The following is a 25,483-nucleotide window of genomic DNA, read 5'->3' on the forward strand; positions in this document are numbered from 1 at the left end:
CGTCTGAAAAATATTTAATGCCAAAAGAGCGATTGCGTGCCAAAACGCAACAACTTCCCAGCCAAACAAGTCACCTGACCTGGGAAACATTGGGTCCCAAGCTTATTTCACTGAGACATTTGCTATGGCTCCCTCCATTAGTATTCCTTCTCAATGGTCGGGTCCTGTGGCAGCTCGTGATTGAGAAAAACATAATTTGAATTCAAAATTTCAGAATTCAAATTATTTTTTTTCTTCTTTCTCTGTCTTTTACTGGGAAAATAGGCTAAAAATCAACCATTATATATATATATATATATATATGTGTGTGTGTGTGTGTGTGTGTGTGTGTGTGTGTGTGTGTATATATGTATATATATATTTTGTATCCCATCGAAGTTAGGTTAGAGAGAAGGGGTTTCCAATAGGGTGGAGTGAAAAAAATAAATTTTCGAATTTCAAAACGTCTGGGGTCTCAGAAGTTGACTTTTATCATCAATAGGGTACCCTTAAAATATTAACCTCCTAGGATAATATCTTTAGGTTCCAAAATCGCTCCAAAAAAGTCCAAAATTGCAAAAATTTGATCTTTTTTAGCGAAATTTAAAATATATAATTTTGAAAATGCTTAGAGGTGCAAATTTTAATTCTATGTAAGGTTCATATCTCCTAAAAGTTTTAGGTTGATAGAGTAATTTCTTCTTATTTTCTAAAAACCACAAAATAAACCAAAAATCGACTTTTTTCTTCCATTTTCACACGACCTTGTAAAACAAAAATAAGACAAGTGCACACAATATAAGTATTTTCAACATAAAATCTGAACTTATTTATGAGTTAAAAAATTTATTTTATTATTCAGAAAATTTATTACATGGCATTTAAGAGCTTTTGTTGCTCATCATTTTTGTAGTTTTCGTAAACAATGATGGTATAATCCAACTAACAAGCACCCAACAAGAACAATTAATTTTTTTTACTAATTAAAATTTTTCGATTGTAAAAATCTTTGTTACCGAATTTTCCATTACGCGAGTTCGTATTAATAAATCTACTTTGCAAACAGAGCCGCCTTCTTTTTAGAGTAGACTGAAAAAATTGAATTTCCGAATTTCGAAACGTACATAAATGATTCTCTTTGCAAATGAAAAATAACAAAAAGCATTTTACAACTAATGTTGAATACCATTATACTCTGATACAAGAACCCGGCTGAAAAAATACAGGACATATAACAATTCTATGCAGAGAAGCTGAAGTTATAGAGTAACATTATTAGTTTCTAAACAAGTTATGAGCATTTAGCAGCCATTTGCCAACGTGGTTGTTATTGGTGGTGACGGTACCAACACCATTACTGCTGTGGCAGGAGGTGTGATCTGACGTTTTAAGTTAAAACTAAACTAACCCATTCAGTGATTTATTTTGTCTGCTGTATGCAAATGAACTTACTTTGATTGAAACATTTGAATGGAAAACCGAAAGGACCCACAAGTCTTTTTAGTAATTATCAGAAAAGATATCAATACCAGTAAAAATTTACCACTAGTGAAGTTAAAAAAATACATTCTTAGAGAACGTCCCTTCAACTTTGACTGGAACAGATCTTAGCCCACATGAGCAATATATTCGTATGAAATTTGCCAAGATGTTTCATCTAGAGATTGCTCAAAGAGTAATGTACACTGTATACACAGCGTGACCATATGTTCACTCTGATTCTCTAAAATTTTTAATTTGAATAGATGGCGGCAATCATTATCTATCTGGAATGTACTACAGGACGAAGTTTTTTGGTAGCAAGATTGCTTGAGCAATCTCCAGATGAAACATGTTGGAAAATTTCATACGACTATATAGTTAATGGGAACTACGATCTGTTACAGTTTAAGTATAGAAGGGACATTCTCATAAGAATATCTTTTTAAACTCCACCAGTGGCAGGTTTTGATATCTTTTCTGTTAGTCACTAAAAATATTTGAGGGGCCCCTTCGTTGGTCCGTTCCGTTCTAATTTTGCATTAAATGTCTCAATCAATGAACGTTCATTTGCATACCGCAGACGAAATTGACCACTGTATTTGTATGTTTAGCTTTAACTATAGACGATAAATGACTGCTCCTGAAAGGGGTGCTCCCCTACAGAAATTTTTTGAATTTATAGTTTAAAATACGCAATTGTAAGCCATCTTAGATGAAGTTATAGGGAGGGGTTAGGTTCGGGAACTTATGAAACATTTTTTTTCAGTTGAAATTCCAGAAAGTAATTTTAACAGGTTTCAAATTATGTTAGACGATTCTCTCTCTGAAGTTATCCGAATTTCAAGTTCGAATGTCAAAATAATAGGCTACTATGGTGATGCAAAAGCAGTTGCCTCCCTACCTCCTTCTTTGCTTGGCCACCTTTGATTTTTTTTCCGTTAATTTCTGTTAGGGATTGCGCTAGTAGCGTTAAAGAAACGCGCTCTTTTTGAATAATCCTTTGTTGGGGGTAAATAACTATTTTGTTTTTGGAACTTTGTTGTAGGAATTATACGATTGTGCAATAAATGCTGAGAACAGTGACAAAATAAAAAGATAATGCTCATTTTCACGGACTTCAATGAACAAGTACGATTAAAAAGAAATTATTTCACATGACGTAAAGGGTTCTTTAACAACATCTTTAAGTTAACAACAGTCAAAAAACGAAAAAAAGAGTTTTCCTAGCCGCAAAAATACATATAGATTGGGTTTAGCTTAGCGGATCGGTGCGAAAAAATTCGCTTCTTCATCCAATTCGCAACTCCAGCGCTCGAATACGCTACCTTGCGGAGATTTACAAAACTGCCGGAAAAACTAAAACTTTGCCACGTTGCGTTCCATATGAGTCTGTTGACGCAAACACAGGCAGTTTATTCTGAGTATTTATAAACGCAATCGATGTGTCTTAGTTCGATTTCTGTTGCTTTCAGCTACGAAATTGTTTCATCCCTTAGTAGTATTCTCGAGCTTCTCAGAATAATGTTAGTTTTCCTTATTTCCTTCTAAAATATGAGTTGATTGAGAAATGGTTAAAGCGAAAACTCTGGATTAACAAACTTATATAACGTTATACAAAGTAAAAAATTTTATTGTTTTGTATGAATTTGTAAGAATATGGGTTTTTTTAAAATCTTAAATTAATTTAACGAACCATATTTTACAGCAGCATTCAGTTGGAATGCTGCTGTAGTATGCAAAATATTTTCTTGAATATATCATCGTAGAACAAAATGAAAAATGTTTAACCGAGAAAGAATTTACTTTATTCCTTTTATTCTCAGCTGAAAGGTTTCGCCAAATTTGTTTAGGGTTGTAGTTTTAGTATTGTGCGAGCAAAGTAACCTTGGCGAGATTTCGCGTTTTTAATTAAACCATTTTTTATTTTTATCATGAGTGGAATAAAATGGTAGTAAGATTACAGAATTCGATAAGTTAAAATAAATAATGGTCATTCAACTGAAAAGAAAACTACTACCATATATCCGTGAGAATTTCGTTGATGATTTGCATAACATGATACATAATTCAGTCGTAACTCAGAAATTAGAAACATCGAAACAGAAAAATTTTAAATTAACCGATTCGGGAATTTGAGAGAAATAACTCCTCTACAAATGCAAAACAATAAGCGCTAGCCAAGCAAGGCAAAGAAGTATCATCTTCTTTTGATAATAATTCGTAATGTCATAACAAATTTTCTAGCGTTAGTTGTTATTCTTTTAAGGCCACAATTATTATTTAGTTTTATCGAGAATTGATAAATATCGAATTCAACATCGTGGAAATGGCTGCTTAGAACTACGAACTGCGTAATTTGCATTAATTTCTAACGTTTAGTAATGCTTCTTGAATTCTCATTTATTTCTACGTGGGCCGGAATATCAACAAGACTTTGAAAATTAATTAAAAAAGAATAAAGCGAAAAAATCATGCATACGAACAAAATTTACTAGGCTTATTAGCATTTTCTTCGTTACCCCGTGCGTTTGTTTTAGTTTTTTCGTCCGCCATTAGACAGTGACTGCAGTGCCCCCTATTGTTCGTTGGAGTTGCGATTTTTTTTTTTTAACATGAAGTATGAAGTTTTTGAGCTGAAACTGGCATCACAACACGTTAGTTTAAAAATGGCTGCAGCCGCTAAAGAGTTTAAAAGTGGAACTTACATATCACAAGAATCTATCAAAATTATTGCAGAATCAGTCGGTATATCAAATATATCTGATGAAGCTGCAAAACATCTTGCAGATGACATAACTTACCGAATGAAAATAATGATACAGGTAATTTAGACGCGTAGTGCTTTGGGAGAACACACAATCTACGATTTACCGAGTGTTTTGAAATATACTTCTAAATACAAGCATCAATTTCTTAATTATTTTTAGGTGGGATGGGAATAGGTTACCGTCTGAGACTCAACGTTTTTTTCTAATAGGTGACTATTCATTACGTACTTGCAGATCTTGACTGCACCGCTGCCTACCGTTTTATATAAAGCATGAATTGTTGTTATTGCGAAAAAAAAATCCAAATACAGAGTTATATTAATTACAAAAGTTGAGTTAATAATTTTATAGTATAATGAGAGCATCTGGCTGAAAATTAGGAGAAAAAATATGATACAGGCAGTCAGGGGCTCAGTGGCAGGTCACTATGACCTCCCCAAAATTTCCCTAATCGGCAAATTTTTTCTGACAGTGCGGTACGGAAAGTTGGAGCTCCAATGACTATGAATCTTTGTAAAAGAAAAAAATTCAAAGCTTGGAAAAATAAAAAGGTGTTTAAAAATGTTCATTAAATGAAAAGGTTGAAGTTTCCAATTTGGTTTTAGCAAAAGTATGCAGTATATGAAGTGAATACAGTCGTCAGCGTTAGAAAGCAGTAAAAAATCCAACTGGTCCTTGGGACCTGTCAACATGAATATGTACTGGTCCTCAACAACCTCAGTGGTCCACTTTAAATTAAACACTAAATATGTTTATACCAAAAATTATTCACACTTTATGATGATTACATTTTTTAAGTTTTCTTAAATATAACTGTCTCATTTTTAGCTCATTGATTAAACATTAAATAAAAGACTTAACTGTTCAAAATGGTAACCATAATATAAATAACATTGTGAACACTTAATATTGAATAACAATCCAAAACAGAATAGCACATTTTTCTACTGATAAGGATTTTTTAATGTACTTGAATGTTTCAAAATTTAAAATTTTTGTTTAACAAAGTTTGGCAATTAACATTTAAATCTGCCAAGTATATGGTAGGCAACTAAAAATCTGAATTTAATTTGATCATTTTTACTTAGTTTTAGGACGTTATTTTCCCATCCAAGTGTGATAAATATTGAGTAAAATGTTCATGTGTGATTTAAAACTATGAAACTTTTGAAAAAAAAAACTTAATTGTAAAAGAAGTCAACCAACTGTTTCAGTAATAAATAGCTAAAGTGTGATCAAAAATAGATAACGGTTGGTGGTCCCAGGGACCACCAATTATTTTTTTATGGTGGTCCGAGGTAGGTTTTACTGGTCTGGGACCAGTGGACCAGCAGTAATTTCTAACGCTGGAATTGTCCATCGCTGCTTCAACTTATTTTAGCAACAGATTCATTGGGTTTTACTAATAGGCTTGTGTTAACTCCTTCCATTGAAAAAGTAACCAATATTGTTTTTAACCCGTAACAGGGGAGGTGAAAAAGTAGGACATAACAGGGGGACGTGAGGTCTAAAAGACCGCTCTTCTTTCAAATTTTTTAAAAATCGTGTAATTAAGATACGTTCCTGTAATTTCCCTTAAGTGCTCTTTGCACTTTTATTAGCACGGGAAAAAAATATTTTTGAATTCTGAATTAAAATATTCTTTTTCCGAAGAAATTTTACTAGAGCCTTAAGATTTTTCAAGAAAATTTGTATGCTGCAGTAAATAGTTCACTACTCGTAATAAAAATGAATCTATTATTTATTAATGATTTTGTTTGAATTGTTTAATATATATCAGACATTTTAATACCAGAAAATTGATTATATCAAGTTATGATAAAATTTTGACAGTCGTTTAACTTTTAGTATTTTGCGTCGAATTTCCAAGAATAATTCAGCACTCATTGTGACTAAAACATCATTGCGTACTTTTTGTGAACGTTTCAAACAACTCTCAACGTCAACAAGAATGTTTTGCATTTCTTCTGCATAACACGAATTAGATAAAGGAACCCCTATCTTTGCGGTTCACCATGTTAACTAATGCCGAAAATAGTAACACTGGAGGGGAGGTGCGGTCTCACAGACCGCTTCTAAAGAATGCAATGAAATTTAAACCAGATGCACTTGCCAAAATAGGCTGATAAGTAGGGGGGGGGGCTGTTCAAGGTTACAAAACAAAAAGCTATTGGGAAAACCATTCAATTGGACTGAAAATGACATAGGGGTGGTGGGATAAACTTTTTAGCGGTGTGGGAGACTGCACCTCCTCTGTTACGGGTTAAGTAAGGCACGTTCTTCTGAGGAGCTACAGTAGATCCAGTTTCGGGGGGAGGGGGGCGCTGCATTTATAAAGGGTGTCCCAAAATTAACGCAAGATTTGAATTTGCCCCCATTTTTGCAATAAATTGTGGGCAATCTTGAAAAAAGAACAATTTGGCAGCTGAGGGTCTAGGATTATTACAAATTGAGCGTTTTCGATTCTATAATGCGTTTTCATTATCGAACAATTATTTGAAAAATAATGAAAGTTTGGGCGGGTCAAGCGGTTTACTGTTATTGGCGCTCGATATCGCAAATTAGGTAATGCGCGGGTGGTTGTGGGATTGCTGACGTAGACGTTTGACTTCAAATAACCCCATAGGAAGAAGTCTAATGATGTAACGGTAACGATTGGTACGGATTCAGAAAAGGGAATTGGAGCAAAGGCTGGCAGATGACATTGATAGGAACCCTAAGAGGTTTTTTGCTTTAATTCTGGGAAAGCTCGAAACAGTCAAATTGGTCCTTTGGTTGATGCATATGGAAATTTAATCCAAAATGATAGGGATATTGCAAATGTTCTAAATAACTTTTTTTCCAGTGTGTTTAACGATAACTGTATCTCAACAGTTGACACTAACAAGACACAAGCTATTATACAGCTTGAAGATTTTGTATTTTCCAGGGAGGAGGTTTTATTTCATTTGAAAAAGATTAAAGCAACTAAAGCTCCGGGACCAGATAATATTTATCCAAAAATTTTAGTTGAATGTGCAGAGGAATTAGTGGATGTTATTTTGAATATTTTCAATGCTTCTTATAACTCGGGGACGGTGCCAGAGGACTGGAAGCTGGCTAACATAACGCCACTCTTCAAGAAGGGGTCTAAAGGTATTGCTGGGAATTATAGACCTGTAAATTTGACTTTGGTGATTTGTAAGATTTTCGAAACTTTGATCAAAATTAAGATCATGAAGTTCTTAGAGACTAATAGTCTGTTGACTAGTTTGCAGTATGGTTTCAGGAAAGGTAAATCCTGTACTACTAATTTATTACATTTCTACGACAAGGTTACCTCAGCTTTAGATAACAAAAAATGTGTGGATGTTGTTTATATTGATTTTCAAAAAGCTTTTGACAAGGTACCGCATGTTGCTCTTCTCAGCAAGTTAGCTGACATAGGAATAGGAGGAAAAACTTTACTTTGGGTTAGAAATTGGCATACTGGTAGGAAGCAAAGAGTAGTTGTGAGAGGAAATCATTCTAATTGGAGTGATGTTTTAAGTGGGGTTCCTCAGGGATCAGTGTTAGCGCCTCTTTTGTTTATTATGTTTATGAATGACATCAATGAAAATATTTCTGGAAGCATGAATTGTTTTCATGGGTGCAAGACCTTCCGTCTCAGGACGGATTTCCGTCTTGGACAAATTTCCGAGACGGAGGTCGGGACGGAAAGAAATTCGATGACTTTCGTTCAGTTTTTACTTAAAAAAGAGAAATTGAGTGTTAGAAAAATATGCTGTAATATTACTGGATCTTTCTATAACCACGAATTGACATCGACATTTTCTTGATTTTCCGCCATGGGCTTGTTTTGTTTGCAACGTGCTTTTAGAGGAGTGTCTTTTAGACTCGCGCCGTTTGACTTTTTTAGGTACGGCTCTGTTATTTCCAACTCATTGCATTGCAGACTGCGGAGTTGGTCGCTATTCTCCCTGAATTTTCGGAATAATCGTCTCTAATTGAAAATTTAGCCTTTTTTCTTGCTATTTTCGATCATCCTTTCGTTTTTTTTTTTTACAAACTTTACACGCATAAATGAAAATTATGTGCGCTCTTAAAATGTCTTAAGAGTCGAGTCTGAATCACCGATTGAGAGCGATTGCTGCCGGTTTAAAACACCGATGGGCAACTGTTCCTGCATTTTTGACAAAGACTTGAAGAATCATTAAATTCCAATGTCATTCAATCTAACACTCGCTAGAATGGAAGTATGGGGTAGGGGAGGGGGGGAGATTAAAGAAACCAGAAAAATAAAAGCAGCACGAGTTTGCGAAAAAATGCTGCTCTTGCAAAGAGGGTAAGTCCGCAAATTAACCCACGATACTGATGTCCTAAAAATTTTATATCTTGAACAGTCTAAGAGGGGGGGGGGGGGCTACTACAGAGCTCCAGTATAAAATATCGAAAACTGAATTGAAAACCATTTTTGAAGCTAGGAGTGGTCCGGGATTTATCCTCAGCAAACTCTTAAAAATTAAAAGTCAAATGTTTAGGATGTCTTTAATAACGTAAAAGTGGGGAGGGGTTATTTTAAAAAAAAAATCGAAAACTGGAATCTTAAAAACACTAATTTAGGCAATCTTTGGTGAATTGATGAGAGATGGTTTTGGTGTTCTAACATGAAAATGTTTTGTAGCTATTTGAGGCTGTATTTGAGAGAAATTGACTTTGGGACCCTTTCCGGTAAAGTGTTTGTAATTGAAGTCTTAAAATTTTTAGGCTGTCTTTGGCAACGTCAAGAGGGGCGAGAGGGCGCTCTTTAGGCGAAATTCCGAAACTTGAGTCTTAAAAGTGCAACTTTAGACGGTTTTGGGGTTCGGGGTCTCCCTTCCCCGAAAAATATTCAAAACTGAAGTATTCAGAACTTAGCTTTAGGTAATGTTTGGAGGACTTAAAAACAGGGAATTTGAAGACTTTCTCTCAATAAATTTTAGAACTTAATTTCTTAAAACTTCGGTGATGAAGATAACCGCAAATTTAAGTCAAATTTAGTGAACTTAGGGGAGAGAGGAGGGGGGAGGGGGACTCTCTCCCTCGAAAATTTCGTCATGCTGAAGTATTGAAATACTATTTTGGCTATTTTGAGTGAGTTGAGAGTTAGGAAACTCGGAGGGGGGGGAGATCTTTCTCGAAACATTTTCGAAATTGAATTCTTGAAACTTTGGGTTGTTTTTGGCGATGTGGGGAGGGGAGTTGCTCTTTTAATAGAAAAATAAATCTTAAACATAAACGTACTCTACCTTTAGTAAACACAATGAGAGATGGGGGGGGGGGGGGGCTATTTCGCCGCTCAGCCCAAAAAATTTCCCTTTCTGAAATTTTAAGAGCTCTGTTTTGGGCTATCTTTGGATGATTTAAGGGGGAAGGGTGTAGGGAGCTTCTTTCAAAATGTTTCCGAAATTAAAGTACTAAAACTTTTAGGCAGTCGTAAATCATGTTTATAGGTAAGAGGGGTACTATTCCCAGTGGCGGCGCGAGAGCAAAAGTAGACGTCAGCGATGCAGTTTTGCGAGGTCCTTTTAATCATAAAATATTTTCAGACAATTCATGGAATTAATTTTTGTACTAACTATTGGCACTTAGAGTTCCCAATTCACTTAATTGCTAGGACAAAAACATTTCGTGACTAGTAGCGCAATCGAAAAGTTTTTTTTGGTGGTGTGGGGAGGGGGCGGCACATTGAAGGGGGAAAAATGACTTGATAGAAAAGGGGGCCAGGGGGTCCTCTCCCGTAAAATTTTATAAAATTTGTAGTTTAAAAACGCCATTTTAGGCTTTCTTTGCTGATGTTACGGGAAAAAATTTACAGACGTCTCGGTGGAAATTTCTAGAAACTGAAGCCTTCAGAACGCAGTTATAAGCCATATTTATTGACTTTAGGGTCAGAGACTCTCCCAGATTGATTCTTTTGTTTAAAAAAATAGGTGAAAATCAATCCACTGCAAATTCCCGAAATTGAAGTTTCAAAAACAGAATTTTAAACTAACTTTGAAGATTTTACGGGAAGGAAGGGAGTTCTTCCCTCGAAAAATTTTGGAAATAACGGTCCTAAAAACTTTAGCAATGTTTTATATTCAGGAGCCAGTCCACTTAAACTTTTTGTTAATGTAGTTTAAAAAACCTAATTGCTAATGATATGAAAGAAAGGCGGTATGGGGACCCTTGCCCGAATATTTTCTGAAATTCAAGCCTTAAATGCGATTGTAAGGCCATATTTTGTAATATTAGGCTCGGTAATCTTAGAAATTCAAGCTACAAAAACAGAATTTTAAGCGATTTTCGAAGTTGTTTAGTATTTGGGGGCTTTCAGCTGAAAATATCGCGAAATTTAAGATCTTGAAACGAAATTTCAGATGCTCCATAATGCTTTCAGTGTGCGTGTGTATGGAGGGGTGTATTCGGAGGAGCTGCATTTTGGATATTTTCTTATTTTTAGATGAACTTAGGAAACAAGAGAAAAAGAAAAGAATTAGGACGGGGGTGGGGATAATAGAGTTAGCTAATCAATAAGCTGTAGCTACTGAATATTTTAAATTCGGCCCCGACAGAATTGGACCCTGCATTTGCTAAGACTGGCTCTGTGCAGTCTCTGCTTCATGCACTATTTTGATTACTTTTGTGTCTGTGGCATTTAATAAGAGCTTCAATTAAAAATATGGAAATTTCTGAAAACTTTTGATAATTTACTTCTGAGAATTTTGCGAGGCCCTATCTGCGCGAGTCCGTCGGCAGTAGCCGACGCCTAGCGCCGCCACTGACTATTCCTAGAAAAAATTTTAGAAACTGAAGCCTTACAAATTCAACTTGAGGGTATTTGTGGTGAACTCAGAGGAAGGGGGGTTCGGGAGTTCTCTTCCAAAAATTTTTTGATGCTGAAATATTAAAAAGGCCATTTTAGGCTACATTTGAGTACCTAAAGAAGGATGTGATTTGAAGGCCCTGCTTGGGGTAAGGATTCAATTCCTCTGTTTCTTTTTTTTAATTAATAAACATTGGAAAGTGTACCTCGTTTAAAAAAGATATCTATTTCACTGAAGCGGTTTTTTTATTGCTAATTTCTCCACCTTTTTCTCCTTCCGCCTTTTCCACCTAAGAATTCTTTTTCAAATGAAAACTGTGGGGGAATGGTGCCAGTTCATTATCATCATTAGTCGCCCATACCCTTCCCCCACCTTTCCTTCTTTTCTGGTTTATTGGCGCTACCTTGGTTAGACTTTCCGATCAAAACTGATTCATGTTGTAAAAGTGAAAATCTTATGTCCCAAGCGATTTTATTGCTGCAATAAAAATGATTACGATCGGCAAAAAAACTAATCGCGAGGAGCTGCGAACGGTGTTACACCTAACATTATCCAACATCATCTAAAATTGCGTTTTTGGAACTTCAATTTCGAAATATTGCCGAAGGAATGTTACTGAACTCCATTCCTTTGATAATGCATTCAAAAACCAAAAAACGTTATGAAAGATTTAGTACAATTTCGTTTTTAAAGCTTCAATTTTGGGAGAGCCCCAGAGCGCTCCCCCCCCCCCTCTTTCTCTAATATTTTTGAAGGTCGCCCAATATTGTGATTTTGGGACTATCAACTTGAAATAATTGATGTAAAAGTCCCTGAACTTTACCAAAATGGCCTACCATTGCGTTTTTTGGACTTCAATTTAAAAAGAAACTCCTCCCCCAGACCCCCCGTTATTGGCGGTTTTTAGGTGTTTGGAATTACGATATCAAAACGCTGAAATATTACAATTTAAAGGCTTAAAATTCAAATCAAACGCAGTTTCAAAAACTGGCATTGTTAAAATCTGCAACATTTATGCACATAAATTTTTCCTTAAGCACGCATGCGGAGGTAGGTGGGGGACTGAAAATATTTTCCGTCTTGAACAAATCACCAAACTTACACCCATGATTGTTTTGCTGACGATGTAAAAGTTATGGGGATTGTCGATAATGAAGAACAAGTAAAACAGCTGCAAGAGGATTTAGATCATATTTCTAAGTGGGCAGATAAATGGGGTATGGCAGTTAATGTAGGGAAATGTCAAGTGCTACACTTAGGTCATGGAAATAAGCGTATGAGATATCGTTTACAGGGTTCAGTCATAAATCAGGCAGAAAATGTTATGGATCTGGGTATCTTTATTAATCAGGACTTCAAGTTTAGTCAACAGTGCAGTATTGCTAGTAACAAAGCCAACAAAATACTTGGGTTTATCAATAGATCTATTTCAAACAAATCTAAGAAAGTTCTGCCTTTATATAGGAGTTTAGTAAGACCTCATTTGGAGTATGCTGTTCAGTTTTGGTCGCCTTATCTGAAGAAAGATATTTTTGTATTGGAAAAGGTTCAAAGAAGGGTAACTAAATTAGTAAGGGGACTCTCAGATTTAGATTATGATAACAGACTTGATAGGCTTAACATGTATAGCCTGGAGCAAAGGAGAGTCAGAGGGGACATGATTCAGTTATTTAAATTTATCAAAATGAAAGATGTAAATGGATTAAATTTTTGTGGGGAAAGCAGGACAAGGGGTCATTGTTTTAAGCTATTTAAATCTCAGGCTAACTTGGAAATCAGGAAAAACTACTACTTTAGCAGGGTCGTGGGCACTTGGAATAGCTTACCGGAAGAGGTGGTAATGAGCAAGGGAGTGGATAGCTTTAAGAGGGCTATTGATCTTCATTGGGGACTAATTAATTGAGTAGGACCAGCCTAGCTGGGCCCAGAGCCTGTTGCTGGTCGTCACATTTGTTTTTGTAAAATCACACGATCTAGGGTACAATTCGTATCACCGAAACGAGAGAGTACACGAACAGGAAATTCCTCATGCAGTGATTGAATTGTTTCGCTGGCTGTATAATAGCATAACACTCCATTTTAACTAACCCTAAACTTCCAGCTGTCAAATTGTTCTTTTTCCGTGGCTGCCAACAATTTACAGCAAAAATTGTGACAAATTCAAATCTTGCGTTAATTTTGGGACACCCTTTATAAACACTGAAAAAATCCAAGAATTGCTATATCTACTTTCAATCATTAAGCAGTTTTGGGAATATATGTCATTGTATTATCGTTTATTAGCTTAATACATTTGTACCATGTAAATATTGTTCACCTACTTGCATTTAAAAAAGTAAATAATACCCTTAATAAGGAAAAAATACCTAGAGGTGGGATGGAGTGAGAGTCACTTACTTCTACTTATTTCACAGGGTGCAATATTTTATGGTGCGTTATTATAGTAAAACTGAGAGTGTGTTTGTTTCAAGCAGGATAATAACATTGCTTTTTGCAACATCTAATATGCCTTATTTTCTCATGTTCTGTGTACTACAGGTGTAATGATGACTAAATGGTGTTGTTTCATGTCTAGAGGGCTCTAAATGTGTTCAAAAACACATTTAAAAAATCGTAAGAAAGTTTTCTACACTCAAACTAGGACATATTCAATCAATACATTAAAGATCATTACTGTGCGGAAATTCGCTTTTTTGGTGGTACACTCTGGAATGAATTAACCGCAATAAACAAAGGTTTGTGTGTGTGTTTGCACATAGATTTTTATCAGAAAATGGAAAAAATAAAAAAAGAGTGGCATACATTTTGCGCATTTTTTTTTCTAATATAGTAAAATTCTATTTATGAGCATCTAGTTCTGGACTGCAATAGTGTAGTCCTGTAAGAAAGCTTGAAGTGCACTTACAAGTAAAAAATATAAGATGTGTTGAACAATTTCATGAATGGTCATGTTTCTCCTCAAACATAGACACTACTTGAAGTACACCGCCAGCTCAGTTAATTCCAGCCGAGGACTGCAGTTTTGTGCTTATTAGCACTCATCAGCCTGGCATAGGAAGTGAATGAGCTGGAGGTGGAAAACCTCTGAAAGAAGCCAAGAGTGCCAAACAAACTAGTAGTTGAACCGAACTGCTTTGGTCCATAAGCGAATTTGCGGGGGTGCTGCTATACTGGTAAATTTATTTGATTACACACTTCACTAGTGCTAGAAAAACATAACTGTGCTTTCATATTAAGAATTAAAGTAATTTTATCCATTTGAAAACAAAAACCTAATAATTTCATGCAAATAAAGAAATTTCTCAAATAATTTATTCTTCAGTGCTCTGTTATTGTATAGAATAATTGCATGTTCTGTAATTGGGTATTAATTCGTATATCAATACCAATTCTTCTATTTTGAAACAACTATATGGCTAATAAAGTGCAAAAAAAAAAAAAACATGACTGTTGCAACAAACTTCTGTTCAAATAAAATCTGCTACGAAATCAACTAAAAATCAACATTTTTAAGGTAAATTTTCAAAAATTTTTGAAGGAGGACTCCTTGACATTTTGCTGCAGTCAGTTCCTGATTAAGACATCGAGGAGCCCTAGGCCAAATGCATTTTGGAGGCCCCCTGTATTTAAACTTCATAACTTTAGCCATTTGCTGAAACAATTTTAGCCATAGACTGAAGTAATTTTAGCCATTTGGGGGCCCTAGGCCATGGTCTAGTTGGCCTATTCAGTAATCAGCCCTGCCTGCCGTGCTGCATCCAGGGGGAGGGGGCTCAAGACTGGTGACCCTCCCCACAAAATGCCGATTTGATGTTTTTAAAAAAATATTCTTTATTATTGAATGGAAGAAAAAATCTCATTTTGGGTAAACACAGTTATGGGTCATTCCGTGTCAGATCATCACACGGTTTAGGACGGACCGTCACAGAACTGGATGAAACTTGGTACATGAAGAGATTTAGCCCAGTTATGAATGAAAATGCTAAAAAAAAATTTTTTTTTCACCTCATTCAAAAGTTATTAAATATTAATTATTCAAATTTTCATCAAAAAATGCTACACTTTGAGACGGTTAAATCTCATTTTCTCAGAAACTATAACAGATACAAGCTTGAAATTGGTCTTGTTTTGAAGCTCTTTTAATGTGCTTTAATTTGATGTGCAACTTGATAAATTAAATTTTAAAATTTTAATTTCTTAAAAATGGACAATTTTAAAATTCTGAAAAAATTCACAAAATTACTTTGTGTTATCCTCTAGCATATTACCAAGTTTCATAATGGGATCTTAATGGGATCAGATGATACAGGGAGGACAAGTTTTACATATCACAAAGTTTCTGCATTTTGGACAAAATACCTTTCTGATGGATTACTCAAATATTATTCTAAGTTATTAAATTAGCACAGGAAACTATAAATGAACTGCTAATAGTAATGTAAAACCTTCTACTGTCTTACACCTACTTTAAAATTGAATGAAATTAAAATAATAATGGAAAAAAATAAATAAAACTCACACTAATTCTTTAAAAAAAAAAAAAAAAGAGAATGTCAGCATTGTCCTACATTTGTCGGAGTTTTTTATTCTCTAAGCTGCAAAATATTTACAATATTGTTCTTTTCTTCAGCTGGTAGAGTATATGTCCTCCCTGTTGGCGTGATGGGATTTACTTTACAAATAATGTCCGAACAAGGTATCCATAGAATGTCTGGCACTGTTGGATATGAAAATGAAGGAGAAGGTCCTGGTGGGTGGAGGAAAGTGACTTTCACTTCATTATCTTCATTTTTGGACAAAACATAACTTAGCCACCATTTTTCATCATATATAGAAATGACATATCCATTGAGATCTTTCATCATTAAAGGAACACTTTCTCCAGTTGAGATGACAGAATATTCAGTGGATGATGGAGAAAAAGAAAATGCCTTGGCGCTCACCTTTGTTCCACAGCTTGAGGGAATAAAGGCATGCAGCTTTTGGGTACCTGGTATTGGCACTGCTTGCTGGAAACGATGAGAGAGCTGTTCTGCGTTTTGAATATATTCATTTTGGCTGGTGTAACTGAAGTACATGGTCTTTGAAAGGTCAGATTTTGCCCATTGGTACAGTTGCATAGGTGTCGTAATTTGGTTTTCATACGGCCTTTGAAGACTTGCTCTTGCTGCTTCTCTTTTGAGTGTACCACCCACGCCATCACATGGGCCTTTACCATGAGCAGTGGCAGAAAAATGCCACTCAGCCCAATACCAAAATCTCTTTCATGGCAGCATAGATTTAAAAAATTCTTTTTATTTTTGTATTGTGCAGCTGATCCATCGGAGAAATAAAAAATTTTGTCTAACCTTTTCTCCAATTTAGATTTTAAAAAATTTATTAGCTTTTGTTGAAATAGGTGAACAGCTACTGTGTTGTGCTCAAGACATTCTGAGATTATAATAAAGCTAAGGTGATGAATTTTGTTTTCATTTTTGAAGTATATAACAAAAGGGTGAATTGTGGCTTGATTTCTGTTCCAGTGAAATGATTGTGCTTCATTTTGCAAAACAAAGCTATAGTTTTCGGAAAAGTCGCAAACTACTGCCACCTCAAACTGAGACAAATTTTCTTTTGTATGGGTCATAAAAGAACTCTGCTGTTTAGCTATAAAGTCGTGACGAAGAAGAACTTTCAAATCATTACAAAAAATTTCAATGAACTCATTGGTGGGTTTTTGTAAAGTTTCCAGATTGCATCTGTCTACATAAATCCATTGGCGGAATGTTATCGTTTCAATCATATTTTCTTCTGTACCATCTTCCAATATTTTCTGTATCTCATCAATGCCAGGACAATTTGCACAATTCGAAAAATAACAGTCAATGGAAGCTGGGTTGCACACCATTTTTACAAGACAATCTGTATATTTTTTTATCTTTCCATTTGTGATCCAGCTCATTTTGGAATTTTCAATTTTTAATTTAACATTTTGATGAATGGTACACACACAAACTGCATGTGTACCACTTTGTCCTGCTAAAATACATTTCTTGGGTCTTAATTCGGCAAATTTGGAGAATCCAACTTTGACATCGTGATACATTTCTTGAAAAAGTTTGTATGCTTCTTTTAGATTACAAAGCATTAATCTTTTAGACATTTTAACTTTATTGCCTTCACTGTCCTTCACTGAAATGCAATCTTTCATTCCTGGCATTGGCCTACTTACATCTTCACTTTCATAAAATTGTTTTATAATCTCAGCAGTTTCTATGGGCAAATTTTTCCCTGGATGTTGATTGGAAGTGGACAAAACCCCTTTTTGTTTTAAAAGCTTTTTAGCTTGGCGTGCATGATAGTTCGATGTTTTGAATTTTTCAGAAATTTTTCTAATGCTCCAGTTATCTGGCAATAGAGTCAATATCATTGTCTTTTTTGCTCGACTGCTACAATTTTGATAAACTTGTATCAAATGATCAACCATTTCCTTATTTGGACTCTCTTTCTCACTATCGGAATCAGCATTTGAAAGAAGTTTTCTTTTCACTGCAGAGCTAATTTTTTTTGCTTTCATATGAGAATATTTCTTATATCTTCTTTTTTTCTTGTTGACTGGGGATTCACCTAACTGAACAATAGAGTCATTTAATGATCTGAATGAGTCTTTAAGTAATGATCTGTCCGAGTAATTGTCACTCTCACTTTCCCTATCTAAGTTCTCACCTGGTGATTCATGACTAGTGGAGGCACAATTATCTACAGTTGACTCAGCGGTTTTCTTCAACCGCAAAAGCTCCTTTCTGCATCTGTCACCTATTTTAGACTTTTCAGGCATTTCTGGTACAAATGAATACATCCATGGCATTGCAGATCTCAATCCTTTTCTTATGTGTGAGTGAGAATACTTTTTGAACGGATTGCAACAATTTAAATGATTCATGATAAAATTAAATACTTAGCAAATAATATAAATACGCTGAGTGTCAAAATTAGTTTAAAAATAGACTGTTTCAGTTCTGATATAAACCAATTGAAATAAAATAACTGAAAGTTAAAGAAATGAAGTTTGCACAGCAGAAGACAAGGCTTGAATGCTGACTGAAGATAGTTTCAACAGGAATTGTGTATTACAGGACAAGAAAGTATTATAAACACCAGAAAGAATCCCTCTATCCCCCCCCCCTTTTTGTGGAAGGATCATTTTGCAATCCCAAATATACCCTCCCCCCTCCCCCCCTCCTAAAAATTTTCAGATCGTCTTCATCCCTTCACCCCCCCCCCCCCCAAAATAAATAAATCTATTTGGCAAGCATTTCTAGAGGTTTAGTTTCCCTCTTCATGTGCTGGTTTTCTCTTCTAAAAAAAGGCAACAAGAAGAAAAGAAAACACTGACTTAAACAAAACAAAGAAAAAAAAAAAGGATCATGCAAAAAAAAAAATAGTTTCAGTTTTATTCCTTCCAAAAGTCTAGACGCCTTTTGATGCAAGGGCACTTTTCTTTTTGTTCAGTTCATATGTGTTACAAAAGAAGTTCATGTGAGTGTACTGCTTTTGATTATTTTTGGAAGGGGTTTTGGTAACTTAAGGTGCAAAATCCTTTCTTTCAAAAAAATATTGTCGCCCCCATGCCATAAAATTAGGACAGGCTTTTATTAATTCATTTCTCCCTTTTCTTTAATATTAATAGTAACTATTATTTACATATTTATTTTGTGTACTCTAAAATTAATATTGCTACAAACAATTATTTTGGCAAATTTTACAAAAACAAAATTTAATTATAACCTCCCCCCCCCCCTTTTTTTGGAATTAGTAAGTTATCTTTTGAAACTAAGGGGGGGGGGGGGTGCTTTTGAGATTTTATGGTACTGCTGACTGAACTCCACAAGCAAAAACATGAAACATGTTGAAAAATTGGTCAATCCCAAACCAGTGACAGGTGGAGAAAAAAGCAGTGAGGCAGAACGAACCATTGGATCTCATTCTCAATAGCCAACCCCCAGTCTGTTTCATTTTGTTAGCAAAGGGGGTGAAAAGGGTAGCTTACTGTTTCAGATCTGAATTTGTAGTGGATTATTTTAAGTTCACATCCCCAGAGAAAATATTTTCTTTTTTTCTCCTTTCTACCTTTCCTTTTTTAAATTTTATTTCTTTTTAATTTATTTTTCACAATAAAATGAGATTTAGATGATTAATATTTTTATTAATGAGTTATTTTTCAGGAACAAATCGTACTAAGAAAAACTTCATTTCTAGTAGACAGTTCTGCATAAAAAAGTGAACATGTATGAAGCATATTTATTTATTTATTTATTTGCACATAAAATAATAACTATTCAGCACAATAACCCATATTTTGGCAGATATGTGAAACTTGTCCTCCCTGTATCAACTGATCCCATTAAGATCCCAATATGAAACTTGGTGAGATGTGAGAGGATAACACAAAGTAATTTTGTGATTTTTTTCAAAATTTTAAAATTGTCCGTTTTTGAAAAATTTAAATTTTAAAATTTATTTAAATTTAATTTTAAATTAAAAATTTTTGAATTTCATTAAGTTGCATATCAAATTGAAGCAGATTAAAAGAGCTTTAAAACAAGACCAATATCAGGCTTGTATCTTTTACAGTTTCTGAGAAAACAAGGATTAACAGTCTCAAAGTGTAGCATTTTTTAACAAAAATTTGAATAATCAATAATTAATAACTGCTAAATGAGGAGAAAGAAAAAAATTTTTTTAGCGTTTTCATTCATAACTAGGTTAAATCTCTTGATGTACCAAGTTTCATCCAGATCTGTGACGGTGCGTCCTAAAATTGCTCCAAATTGTGTTGATTTGACGTGGAATGACTCTTATTTTAAGGAAAAAAAAGAATGTTGGTAAAAAAATCTTAAAACAAATTGTGTGCCCCTCTCCCCCTCCTCGCACAATCCTCTTTCTTTCATATCTTCCCCCTTTTTTCTTTTTTTTATTTCGTTTTCATTTTTTCTATTTCCTTTTCATTTTTCCTAATAGTCCTCAAAATTTTTCTTCTCCGAAGCCCTCTTTCCGGCCAAAGTTACTACAGAGCATCTCTAATTTCGTTTCATGGGCTTCACTTTCGCAAAATTTCCAAGAAAGATCCTCTAATCACCTAAAAACATCGAAAATCATTTAAAATTGCCTTTTTAGAGCTTCAGTTTTGAAAAACTGCAGTGTCCCTAACGTTACCAAATATGGTCTTACACTCATGTGTTTAAGACTTTAATTTTGGAAAATATTCGAACAACAGCCTCCGACCCCCTTTCTCTAATATTATCAAAAGATTGTTAATATTTTGGTTTTGAAAACTACTATTTCGTAATATTTAGTTGGAGAATCCTTTTTTTAATACCATGGAGTATTGCTTAAGAACTTCATTTTTAGGTCTTCTATTTCGACAATTTTCCAGGGGAGAGCTCCAGAACACCCCCATCTGGTAACAGCATCAAAACTTGTCCAACATAGCATTTTTGGAACTTCAGTTATGAAAAATTAAAGAGGTAGTGGGGGGGGGGGACATATTTCTATCTGTTTTTCAAAAAATCGATTGGAGACAGCCCATAAGTCTCATTCCTAACCCAAACTATAAATATGGACTATAATCACATTTATAAGACTTAAATTTCTAAAAATAGCCTTGGAGCCCCACGTACCTTTCTTGCCCCTAAAATATCACCAAGAACTAAAAAACTGCGTTTTCAAAACTACTATTGCAATTTTTTTCTGGGGCGTGAACCACCTTCCAAACCAGAAGCTGGATTCACCCATTGCTTCTAACAACTTCGACTTTCATTGAAGACTTTCTGCAGTTTGAAATGTTAAGAATTGCCAATCCCCTAATATTACTAAATATGGTTTACATCATGTTTTTTAGACTTAAAAGTGCACGCCCCCCTAAAGTTACTTTCTGATTTCACCACTGCCTTGTTATTCCGGGAATACCCCCCTTCCAGATCCCCATTATTGTTGCACCCCCAAAACTTTTGGCCTAAATCCGCCTATTCTTTGGTCACTCGTCTGCTCAGTGCTAATTCTTTATTAGCTACCAGTTTGGCACTCTTGCAGTCCTCGGCTGGAATTGACTGAGCTGGCGGTGTATTTCATGTATTTCTGCCTTAGGGCCCTGGCTATAGGGCAGTAACTTTCTGAATATGGGTACTACTGTCCTCAAGATGACTATTAATATCAAGATTTGTAATAAATTGAGTGATTGGTCATTAAAATAGTCATTTTTTTTAATATATTGATAAAAGATATAGTTTGTGTGTTCTTGTAAAATATAGGTTTATTGTGTATGAGATAATTTTTTTATTTTTTCGTTTAGGATGCAAAGAAATTTATGGGCCATGCTAGAAGAAAAAAGCTCAGTGTTAACGATTTGGATTATACTCTTAAAGTAAAAAATATTGAGGTAATGTTTGTCTATGCTGTTTATTTTAATTAGAAAATCCTTTTTAACCTATGTATCAAAATTTATATCAGATGATTATTGCCAGTTTGTTATATTGTGTTTTTAAATATAGTATGATGTAGCATTATTGGAATAAATTTTTTCGCCACAAACAGGTGTTCTCCCCTCCCCTTATGGTATGGGCTATTTCTTATTTTAATCACATTTATGCAGTCTTAAGCTTTAAAAATAATTTTCAGGTTTAAGCTAGGAATAAAACAAAGATCCAGCCTGGTCAAATAGTGAGATGTAGTTTGACCTGTAACAATTTATGACGTAGGATATTGTCTTTTAAACTGTGTACAATTGTACCTTATAGTGAAAAAAAAAATTAATTTGAACATTGTGGGTGATTGAGTTGAACTAGTAACTGCTCAGTAGTTCAAAGTATATTATTTTTAATCTGAAAGTTAATACGGAATGAATAAGCTACAATTACATTATTTGGAGTTAATAATTATGTGCACAACTTTACTTATTTTTAAATGAAGCTATTAAAAAAAAAGGAAGGAAACATTCTTTAAAGATTTCTAATTTTCAAATTGATGAAGGGAATTCTAAGGAAGGTTGTTTTTAATTATATTTTATTTTGTGTAGTTATATATAATATTTCAGTTATTTTTTACTACATTAATCTGTCAACAAAATTTAACTAATGTCCCCCAAAGCAGAATACTACTAAATTTGCGACGTACATCGCAGAACAGATGCCTGAGCTGCAGAACAATTCTATTTAAATCTGAGAGAAAACTCAAGACAATTTTTGTGCAGAAATTCTACAGATTTCTGCAAAATTTCTGCTGTAACTGTAGATTATCTGCAAATACATACCTTCCAACTCAAGATAGAATTTTGCACAAATTCTGCAGATTTCTTAAAATTAGAAAAAAATCTAAATTTCTCGGAAATTACGATAATTCGGCGGGAAGCTCGCGAAAAATGTTGGAATTCGATAAATCATCTGCAGGAACTTTAAATTTACTTAGAACTTAAAGAAATCTGCAGAATTTGTGCAAAATTCTATCTTGAGTTGGAAGATATTTGTAGAAAATCGGCAGTTTCTGCAGAAATTTTATATTTCAACTCTGAAGAGATACTAACTTTTCTAGCTTTTTTGGTTCCCCTTTTCCTTATTTTTCCCAATTGATCTTCACCACTGCAATTTTCTCTATGAACGTATGTTTTGGAAACATGCCAACATTGAAACGCATTCATCGCTGAAAATTGCATGTCTTGTTTGAGAGTTTTAAGTTGAAAGTTTTGAAGTGTTTTACTATATGTTACCCTAACTCGACTCATTTTATTTATTATTTTAGTAATTTCTTCAGGAACTGATGTGATATACCCCACCCTTGGCGACTTTTTCCTGTTGGTGCCAAGAAAGCGTCGCCAAGAAAACGATGTATGACGACATATGTCATAACTCGTTCTTAGCGATGCTTTTTTAGCGCCAACAGGAAAAAATCAGATAAAAAACATGATCAAAGCACTTCAGAACACAATATATATAAAAACAACATAAAAGCACAACAAAAAACACCACGAATATACGCTTCAAAAATACCAGAAACTAGAGAGTTTTTGTACACAAAGAATAATTACTAGAAAGTATTTAAAATGCTTAGATTGACAAATTACTATAACAGCTCACCAATGAAATATGTACTAATAGAAATAAAAGCTATTTTCCAACATGCATTTCATCGAACAATAACTTTTCTCATACTCTGCTAAAAAAGAGCAAAGCGATTCAAATTGCAATGTTTAAAGCGGAAAACATCCCCAAAATCAATAATTATTTCAGCTAAAAAGCGCTTAGTTACTCAAATTTCGATGTATAAAAAGTAGAAATGTCTCAACAGAACATCCTAAACATAAACAATACAAAAATACAATAATTTATTTGCTATCCAGATATGTTTAAAACCAGACATGCTTTCAAAATACCTATTATATTTTACATAAAATAACACCTTTATATTTGTATAAAATGCTGAAGTCAACAATTCAAGTCAACAAAATGCTAAAGTCAATTTTCAGAAATTCAGTACCTAAAGGAGGCACGTTAACAGAATATGTCTAAATAATTCGTGGCATCGATAAGAATTAACTTTTAGAACAAAATAACCGTACTATTTTTGTAAAATTAATTTACATGCAGTAAAAATAGAGTTAAAAACTACGAGAACCCATCAGGGATTTGTAAAAACAAAGAATTTCGGAAGTGAGAGTTGTTTTTGAATTCTAAAATAAAGAACTTACCTTTTTATGGTATACATCCTCACACTCAGTCTAAAACAAAACATCATATGACATTGGCACGTTACAGATACACAACACGTTGGAGTCAACTTTTAATTAACGTTCAAGTTTGAAGAAACTGGCATTTTCTAATGTTTTTATTTCAAAACACAACTACTGAATTTAAACTAACACAAAATAAGCTTTCCTGTAAGGTATATTGGACGAAACAATACATATCTATCCTGCGTGAAACCAAGTAGACAACCTAAATAAACGTGTTTGAACAGATCTAAGATTGCCTTCGGGTTGCCTAACACAGGTTAGTTTCGCCAGGGAAGCCATGCTTAAAAAATAATCGCCTCATTGGCGAGAAAAATATTTCAATTTTGTGCAAAAAATCAGATGTTGCCAAATGGGGGGGGGGGGGGGGTATATCACATCTGTACCTTTCTTCATTTATTAACAATATTTTAATTGTTCCTTCATGCCATGTAAAATTAACCAAAATAAACGTGGTTTGACTCCTAGTGTAAGTTCGGATTTTTGTAAAATTTTATTGCTCTTTCTATGCATTTTAGAAAGCATATAAAATATTTCTGGGGAATCTCAATCACTTTAGGTTCTAGAGAAATGCATAGCAACAGTCAAGTTTTAAAAACTGAAAAAAAAAAAAAAAACTGCTTGGAAGTACTAGCAGAACAGTTTTGATCAAATGATTTTACGTTGCAGAACATTGTCAAGTATTCTGCTTTGGGGCTAATTTCACTGCCATTGATTGAGGTTACAAACAATAACCGAGAAGTCAAAAGCATCCAGAGCAATTATCAAAAATACTAGCTAGTTTTTAATTAATTTTTTGTAAATTACAAAATATGAGGAAGGGTACCCATTACTTTCGCATACGCCCTAGATCCAGTGGCAGATTTATCATGTCACAAATGTGACAGATCCATGGAACATAAGGATCCAAAATAACACATGAAAAAATGTTTATATTTGATAAAGGGACCCCCAAGCCTAAATTTGTAAATCTGCCTCTGCCTAGATCAAAATTCTTAATATCTATGCAGGAAAATTTAAGTCATAAAACATATTTCAGGTTACTTATTGTCATATGATAAAATGTTTTCTAGGTTCATAATTAACATGTAATGTATAAAATGTTTTCTCATTACGATAAAAAATCGACATCCAAACGGCAATTCTTAAATGAAGATGCTTCATTGTTCTATAATGTTTAGGTATTTCTCTTTTTTGCACAAAAATCGGCAAGCAAATCCCTAGTGGCGGCAACTCACAGCATAAGCAAAAGGCCCATGCTGGCAAAATGGATGTTTTTTTTCCTCAGTTCTGAGAAACCATAACAAAATTTTATTATGTGAAGACCAGCACAGTGGACTCCCTCTATCTGAACACTCTCTAATGTGAACACCCCGACATTCTGAACACATTTTGATGGCCTCGGAAAAACTCCATAGACTTAACACAGGCTGACCTTTCTGTATTCTGAACACCCTATAATATGAACACCCCAGTATTATAAACTCGATTTTTAACCCTGTTCAATTATTATCTCTCTATATACTGAACATGTTCACAATCTGTACTCGGGAATTCCAATAAATCTAATTGGAAAGCCTGAAATCCATTCGCAATTTTATCACAGTAATTGAATGAACCCCCATGTTCAGCCCTGTTTTCATTCATTTTTGCAAAAAAAATCACCC

The 25,483-nt window shown here is 34.3% G+C and overlaps 1 protein-coding gene across 1 annotated transcript in view; it reads left to right on the forward strand.

The window, feature by feature from the left end:
• Positions 1-4,127: 4,127 nt before the first annotated feature.
• LOC129222242 (transcription initiation factor TFIID subunit 6-like) overlaps positions 4,128-25,483 on the forward strand; it is a 69,022-nt gene continuing 47,666 nt past the window's right edge. Inside the window, exons 1-2 of the mRNA XM_054856722.1 lie at positions 4,128-4,283; positions 21,387-21,473. Coding sequence (XP_054712697.1) covers positions 4,128-4,283; positions 21,387-21,473 — 243 coding nt within the window. The remainder of the gene's footprint in view (positions 4,284-21,386; positions 21,474-25,483) is intronic.

This window comes from Uloborus diversus, chromosome 5 (assembly GCF_026930045.1).
Source record: "Uloborus diversus isolate 005 chromosome 5, Udiv.v.3.1, whole genome shotgun sequence".
Taxonomy (NCBI): domain Eukaryota; kingdom Metazoa; phylum Arthropoda; class Arachnida; order Araneae; family Uloboridae; genus Uloborus; species Uloborus diversus.